General features: G+C 42.4%; 1 protein-coding gene across 2 annotated transcripts; it reads right to left on the bottom strand.

The window, feature by feature from the left end:
- Window positions 1–2,057: 2,057 nt before the first annotated feature.
- On the bottom strand, window positions 2,058–5,123 carry LOC129814059 (transmembrane protein 70, mitochondrial-like). Of its 2 annotated transcripts, none has more exons than XM_055866833.1 (3): window positions 4,834–5,123; window positions 2,812–2,917; window positions 2,058–2,700 (listed from the first exon to the last, which is right to left on the bottom strand). In XM_055866833.1, exons 1-3 carry the CDS (start codon window positions 5,014–5,016, stop codon window positions 2,252–2,254), a joined length of 738 nt encoding a protein of 245 aa, XP_055722808.1. In that variant the 5' UTR covers window positions 5,017–5,123; the 3' UTR covers window positions 2,058–2,251. The 2 variants fall into 2 exon arrangements, with proteins under 2 accessions (XP_055722808.1, XP_055722807.1); XM_055866832.1 differs by having other exon boundaries at window positions 2,812–2,923; window positions 4,834–5,122.
- Between the last annotated feature and the right edge of the window lie 3,069 nt (window positions 5,124–8,192).

The following is an 8,192-nucleotide window of genomic DNA, read 5'->3' on the forward strand; positions in this document are numbered from 1 at the left end:
GGCTTTCCTTTCTGGCTGATCCACACAGGCTGAACACATTTCCATGTGTTCCTGCCAGTGCCTTCAACTGGCATCATGAAAAGTCCCTTTTGTGGTATTTATTGATTTGTCCAAATAGCAAAGTATATTTTTTTAAGGAGCAAGATAACATTTTCTGAATGACTTATTCCATAGCTACATACAAGATATGTTGTTTGTTTCATGATTGTGGAATACCACACTGGCTTGTTTCTCTTTTTACTTGACTTACAGTGCACCCTAGTGGATGTAGTCATCACATCCTTTACAGTACATTAGTGACTCAATATCCTGACTTGAATATAGCGTTCGTTGGCATGAAGGAGCTTTCAGAGCTTGAGTTACTTAGTTGTCTTGCATTTGTATTTATTATGGATTCCCATTAGCCAAGGCAGCAGCTACTTTTCCTGGTATCCAGCAACATAAGACAATTACATACAGTTTAAAATACTACAAGACATTACATCTCATAACTTACCTGACACATTCAGTGTGTTCCCTCAGACCACTACTCCGCCACATATGTGTCTTATCTTGTCTCTGGCACATCAGGATTAACATTCCATACATTGCAATAAACTAGTACTTGAACAACTTTGCTGGAAGCAAACTATACCTATTTTACATTACGCTACAGTTTGTAACAGTAACACCAATACATGCAAATCATGAGAATGTGATGCTCCACTCACATGCGTTTCCCCCCATTTCACTTCAGTTGTAACGTTGACGTTCAATTTTTCCAGTTTGGCTGTCGTCTGAGTTCCAGTTTTCGACGAAGACCTCATAATTCCCCTGTAATCAGGCAAATAAAATGTACAACACATTATTAAAACTCACATTCTTAATAACATATCTCAAAGCCCTTCACATGGAGGTGTACAATGTGAGGGTAAACTAACCATGGAGGCAAAACCGTGTGTCTTTAAAATATGTATATTTTTAGAAGACATAGAATCTGGTTTTCAACAGTAAGACTTGTACTCACTTTTGGCAACACATCATAGGCCCTGAGATAAAAGAGAACAGTACCATGTAGAGATTCTGCAAAGAGGATGACCATCTGTTAGTCACACCACCCACCAGAAGTGAAATTTAACAACATACCATTTCTGACAGTTGGAATGGTGGGTGAATATGAGTATTTCTGATACATTCCTCCTTTGAGAATGTTACATATTTTCAGATCCGGGCAAAAGCAATCTTTCTGGGATAACTTGTTCTATTTACTTCCAATTGTTATACCAGACACATACCTCGAAACCATTGTGGCTCTATTGAAACACTAAGTTAAAATAAAGCATATTGTGTGTTAGCTATTGGTTTGGTTCTAAACCGTTTTAACTGTCAAGAATGCAACACAACTAAAGAAAGGTGTTTAGCAAAAAACATAAAAAAATTGAAATAGCAACTGAAATTCTCTCATCACTGAGGAGTTACCTGTAAATACTGTCATTCCATTGTTTCAGGGTGACATTGACACAGACAAATCCTACATTGCCCCTGCTAAAAGAGTACCAGAGGAAATAAAAGTAATGACATTTCCAGACATCTAGTAGTTCTGGTACTTCATATGTAGTCACAGCGATATACTAGACAGTTATCTAGAACGTTCTGATTATATTCTGTATAGAAGTTTTACATTCTTCTCTATATGATCACTAGATAAAGTAAATAGAAAGGTCTTACCATGCAAAGTATACCAGGTTTCAACACTCTCTGAACAGCAAAGTTAACTTTTCTGTCCAGAAGCAGCCAAAACACAACAAAATAGTACCCAGAATTTGAAACATCATGGTAAAGTTGATACTCTGCAATGGTTTGACTTACTGCCGGTCTCCTGTTTTCATGCAATTAACACTGTTTGATAGTGCCCAAGCTTTCTCAAAACATCAGAAGTAGCAACTTCTCATTTTGCCCACAGAATACTGGTAGTGTTTTTCTGAAGAGAGGCATGTTTGAAGCAGAAGGAAGGGAAGTTACAATTGCAATCACAGTCATGTCAAAGGTGAATTTAGTGATGAAATAAATCCATAAGCTTTGTTTAAACAAATTTTATTCATATACTCCATGTCTATACATTACCACTTACTAGTGAAAGGAAGAAACCAACATCTCTCAAAGGTTCTCTTTGATATCATATAATTTATACCCTACTTTAACAACTAAGACGTACACACACACGTTCCATTCAACAGTTCAGACTGCCATTGGCATTATCTGTAGAAATCCATTAACTCTTATTAGGTTTACCATTCAAGTCTTCCGTATCAAATGAGAAGGGCTGGTCGTAACCCATGAGGTGGTTATAGTCATGAGGAAGTGGGAACAGCATCGGATTCACAAGCATCGACTTCTTGTCGGCATAGAACGTAGTGAACATTTTGCTGACACCCGGTATCTTGACCTCACTCTGACGGAACACAGTCTTTTTCTCCATCAGAAGGATGTTGTAGGTGACAGCTGTGTACGTGTCAGTGTCATGGTTGTGGTACAGGCGAACCACATAGCCTTTGGTGATGATGTGGAGGAGGATGGGAGTCAGGAATGTAAAAAAACCAATGACACCACAGAAGGCCCCCTTCAGGACAAGACTCTGAACGCTGATGCCAGTCTTCAGAAGAATGTAGGGCATCATACACAGGCTGGCCCCGCTACTGGTGTAAGAGAACATCTTCACACCTGCAACAGACAAAAAATACAATTCATGTTTAGGCCTAGTTATTCAATGATGATAACAATGTTGATGAGAAGACGATCATGAGAGATTGTTTATGGTGATTAAAGTAATACCTCGGACAGCATTGCCGAGGTTCCCTGAATAGATGAGCGTCCCCTCCTCAGAGTGGTTCGTGGAAGATGTAGAGAAGCAGCAGACCATCCGTAGTACAGAGGCTGGCTGTACCTGGGCAGAGACAGACAAATGAGAAACTAGGCCATTTCTTTCCATACAATGCCTTTAACTGCTACAAATAGACCAGAACAAATAATATATCAGTTTAAAAAGAACTTGGTCCAATTCTTAATTACCTTTCAGATGAGATCTTACAAAGTGTGATCAAATATGTCATAACGCAATGTGCCATGGGGGTTGTAGAGATTAATTGAATCTAACGCACTTTCAAAAGTTAATGCACTTGCACAACCAGGCCAGTGCAGATCATGCCTGACCACACTGCTCGCATAATGATTTTGTCCACCCACACCAGACGCGGTCAGGACACGCTGGTTGAAATATCAAAATGAACTCTGAAGCAACTATATTAATGTGGGGACAGGTTGAAAAGCATTAAACATTTATGGCAATTTAGCTAGCTAGCTTGCTGTTGCTAGCTAATTTGTTCTGGGATAGAAACATTGGGTTGTTATTTTACCTGAAATGCACAAGGTCCTCTACTCCCGACAATTAATCCTAATTAAACTAAAAGGGTAAACCTAGTTCATTTCTAGGAATCGCAACTCCTTCAGGATTCTTCTGACTTTATATGGCGGTTGGCAACAAACTTTAAGGTGCATCACCACCACCAACTGGTCTGGAGTGTGGACTTCAGTTCGTCTTTCAATCACCCACGTATATGCTCCTAAAAACCAATGAGGAGATGGGAGAGGCCAGACTTGCAGTTCAGCATCACAAATAGAACCAATGATTGAATAAAATGCTGACCACACCGCTCGCGTCACGTGCGCGTTGCAAAATAAATGTACACATACATGCTATTCAATCATTGCGTGCACACGACAGCGAGCGTCTGCATGGCCAGGTGCTAAAATAAAAATAGGTTCTATTTGGGATGCTAAACTGCAAGTCCGGCCTCTCCCAACTCCTCATTGGTTTTTATGAGCTAATACCCACGTGGGTGATTGAAAGATGAACTGACGTCTACACTCCAGCCAGTTATTGTAAAGCACCTTAAAGTTGGTTGCCAACCGCCATATAAAGTCCAAAGTAAAAATAGAAGCCTGAGGAAGGAGGAGAGATGACGATAAAGGAATTCAGTTGGGTGGGTATAATTTGTGGAACGTTCCAACAGGAATCTATTCCAAAAACTTCGTAAAGCACAAGGTTTCTAACAAACAATGCATACAAAGTAACATGATCAAGTCACCTAGCTAACTAGCTGCCGAATAGGCATCAACTCAACCCGTAACTTATTATTAATGTTTGTCCATATGCTACCAGAGACATTTTTCAGAATAAACGTGGTGAGTGAAAACTTAATCAAATAGCCCACTCCTTACCCGCTATCTTATTCGGCCGCTATACAACTTTGTATGCATTGTTTGTTGGCAACCTTGTTATTTACGAAGTTTTTGGAACATATTCCTGTTGGAACGTTCCGCAAATTATACCCACCCATTCAGTTTACCGTTTTATCTGTGGAATAATTGTCAGAGTAGAGGACCTTGTGTATTTCAGGTAAAATAACAACCCAATGTTTATATCCCAGGACAAATTAGCTAGCAAGCTAAATTTCCATCAAAGTTGAATGTTTTTCGACCTGTCCCCAAATTATTATAATTGGTTCAGAGTTTGGTTTGATATTTCAACATGCATGTCCTGATCGTGTCTGGTGTGGGTGTACAAAATCAACATGCGCGCGTCCGGTTTGGTCAGGAGCATGTAAATCATACATTGCTAATGTATCGAGTGCAGAACTTGCGAACGCAGAGCCACTAGGCTAGCTAGTTAGCTAACATAGCTTCTTTCAGCTCAAACAAACCTACGTAACTAGCATAATAGGGCATATATCCCAGGATTGGAAGTAGAACTATCTACCAGACTAGTGAGGACAAAATAAAGCCAAATAACGTTACCTTTTTAGCCGCCTCATTGAGAAACGACCTTTTGACAGCGTGATACAAATACTCTTCGGTCTTCATTGGCAGCCTTCTACACGCGTGAGTAGCAGGCCTCCCATTTCGGAGGGCAGCAAATTGTATACTAAACGTTTGAGAAATAGCAGTACGTAATCCACGTGCAAAGTAATGCTGAAACATTATACAATCATAAAGTTAAGCCACTTTAGTAGCTTCTTTGCTAACTGCATGCACAACAGCACTGTTATTAAACCCCGCCCCTTTCTTCTTCTGTGGCAGTGGTACGTACAGGATTCTTCTTTGAGGTTTATTGGCAGACTGCACTCATACGGTGTATTGCTGCCACCTACTGTACGGGTTAGACAAAATTCAGTACATTCAGTACTCCCTGTTACGTTTCGCCTGTAAAGTCCTGGAGATCCAGAAATCGATTTGTTGCCTTCACAATGATGTCTAGCTTCTTTGATGTTTTCTAAGTTTAACTAGTGCAATTTATCACTAGCGCTATAAACACAACAACGTCCACCTTCTTCACTATTAGTGTGTCGGGATCCTTCTCCTGCATGGCATTCACTGCAGACTGTGGGACATCCACTACCATCTCCTCTCTACTCACTCCAGCTATTTTCACTGCCTCCACATAGAAGACCTGCTGGTTGGCCCTGATCCTAGCTACTGCGACCTCCTTCATCCGTACAGGGAACTCGGGAATGTGATTCCCATCACAATTACAACAACATGCTTCATCTGACTCTTCAACTACTACATATTTTTTCCTTCGACAAACACTTTCCACATGTCCAAACTTTTTACAATTTTAACACTGCAGCGGCTTCTGTACATACGGTCTCACCGCATAAATCAAATCAAATCAAATTGCATTTGTCACATGCGCCAAATTCAACAGGTGTGGTAGACCTTACAGTGAAATGCTTACTTACAAGCCCTTAACCAACAATGCCGCTTTAAGAAAAATACCTTAAAAAATAAGAAATAAAAGTAACAAATAATTGAAGAGTAGCAGTAAAATATCAACATCGAGGCTAAATACAGGGGGTACTGGTACAGAGTCAATGTGTGGGGGCACCGGTTAGTCGAGATAATTGAGGTAATATGTACATGTAGGTAGAGCTATTAAAGTGACTATGCATAGATAATAACAGAGAGTAGCAGCAGTGTAAAATAGGGGGGGAGGGGGGGGGCAATGCAAATAATCTGGGTAGCTATTTTATTAGATGTTCATGAGTCTTATGGCTTGGGGGTAGAAGCTGTTTAGAAGCCTCTTGGACCTAGACTTGGCACTCCGCTACTGCTTGCCGTGCGGTAGCAGAGAGAACAGTCTATGACTGGGGTGGCTGGAGTCTTTGACAATTATTAAGGCCTTCCTCTGACACCGCCTGGTATAGAGGTCCTGGATGGAAGGAAGCTTGGCCCCAGTGATGTACTGGGCCGTACGTACTACCCTCTGTAGTGCCTTGTAGTCTTAGGCAGAGCAGTTGCCGCAGTTTCCATACCAGGCAGTGATGTAACCCGTCAGGATGCTCTCGATGTTGCAGCTGTAGAACCGTTTGAGGATCTGAGGACCCATGCCAAATCATTTCAGTCTCCTGAGGGGGAATAGGTTTTGTTGTGCCCGCCCTATTCACGACTGTCATGGTGTGCTTGGACCATGTTAGTTTGTTGGTGATGTGGACGCCAAGGAACTTGAAGCTCTCAACCTGCACCACTACAGCCCGTTGAAGAGAATGGTGGCGTGCTCGGTCCTCCTTTTCCTGTAGTCCACAATCATCTCCTTTGTCTTGATCACATTGAGGGAGAAGTTGTTGTTCTTGCACCACACAGTCAGGTCTCAGACCTCCTCCCTATAGGCTGTCTCATCGTTGTCAGTGATCAGGCCTACCACTGTTGTGTCATCGGCAAACTTAATGATGGTGTTGGAATCGTACCTGGCCATTCAGTCATGAGTAAACAGGGAGTACAGGAAGGGACTGAGCACGCACCCCTGAGGGGCCCCCGTGTTGAGGATCAGCATGGCAGATGTGTTGTTACCTACCCTTACCAACTTGGGGTGGCACGTCAGGAAGTACAGGATCCAGTTGCAGAGGGAGGTGTTTAGTCCCAGGCTCCTTAGCTTAGTGATGAGCTTTGAGGGCACTATGGTGTTGAGCGCTGAGCTGTAGTCAATGAATAGCATTCTCACGTTGGTGTTCCTTTTGTCCAGGTGTGAAAGGGCAGTGTGGAGTGCACTAGAGATTGCATCATTTGTGGATCTGTTGGGACGGTATGTGAATTGGAGTGGGTCTAGGGTTTCTGGGATGATGGTGTTGATGTGTGCCGTGACCAGCCTTTCAAAGCACTTCATGGCCTCAGCCGTGAGTGCTACGGTGCGGTAGTCATTTAGGCAGGTTACCTTCGCTTCCTTTGGCTCAGGGACTATGGTGGTCTGCTTGAAACATGTTGGTATTACAGACTCAATCAGAGACATGTTGAAAATGTCAGAGAAGACACCTGCCAGTTGGTCAGCACATGCCCGGAGCACATGTCCTGGTAATCCGTCTGGCCCCGCAGCCTTGTGTATGTTGACCTGTTTAAAGGTCTTACTCACGACTCAGACAGGGAGAGGTTGAAAATGTCAGTGAAGACACTTGCCAGTTGGTCAGCACATCCATTATCTTTCGTCTCTCTGTGTTTTATAAATTTCCTCTAATTCGCTAGAGCCTGTCAGGAATAAGCATCCGAGCGAGCGAAACAGCGCCCATCTGTCTCTACATGTAGGCCATCTATCTGATGCTGTCTGGTCCCAACGAGTATGACATTGTTGCCGCCTGTAGCATTGAAGGCAAGGGAAGCCAGCGAGCATCTGGCCTCCCTTGACAAAAAAATAAAAAATCGGTGCCAATCAGTGTTGAGCTAAACTGATCGAGCTCCACTGTGAATGGTCCTGGCGTACCAAAAAATGTGTCAAGGGAAGCCAGCTTGGATTTGGCATCACTCCTATCAAATCCCATTGAGTGCATAAGTCATTGACAGAAAAACTTTAATTGTTGCATCTCATTGTGTCGTTGTCCTCCGGTGGCTAGCTAGCCAGCTTGCTAAAATTGTCCCTTTCCTAAATTAGCCATGGATGGAGATAGGGATTTGGGCTTGTGGTTTTACTTAATTCTCCGTACTGGCCAATGATTATAACGGCGATGCTGATCCAACCATTAATTCATACATTGTTGTGCCCCTGGTCTGAGAGGATGTACGTTTAATATGTAGCTAGATGTAGAAGGCTATTGTTAACTCGCTAACGTTGTTCATGAATGGAGGTTAGGCTAGCGAGCAAGCATTTTAGCCAGGTAGCCTAGGACCAC

This window comes from Salvelinus fontinalis, chromosome 17 (genome assembly GCF_029448725.1).
Source record: "Salvelinus fontinalis isolate EN_2023a chromosome 17, ASM2944872v1, whole genome shotgun sequence".
NCBI classification, from domain to species: Eukaryota; Metazoa; Chordata; class Actinopteri; order Salmoniformes; family Salmonidae; genus Salvelinus; species Salvelinus fontinalis.

Bases quoted from the DNA above. Each gene is read 5' to 3' on its own strand.
- LOC129814059 (XM_055866832.1), bottom strand. From the start codon at position 5,016: ATGTTTCAGCATTACTTTGCACGTGGATTACGTACTGCTATTTCTCAA. The intron at 2,924-4,833 runs GTAACGTTATTT...GTCTCTGCCCAG, and splicing joins TCAATGAGGCGGCTAAAAAG to GTACAGCCAGCCTCTGTACT. The intron at 2,701-2,811 runs GTATTACTTTAA...TGTCTGTTGCAG, and splicing joins CCTCGGCAATGCTGTCCGAG to GTGTGAAGATGTTCTCTTAC.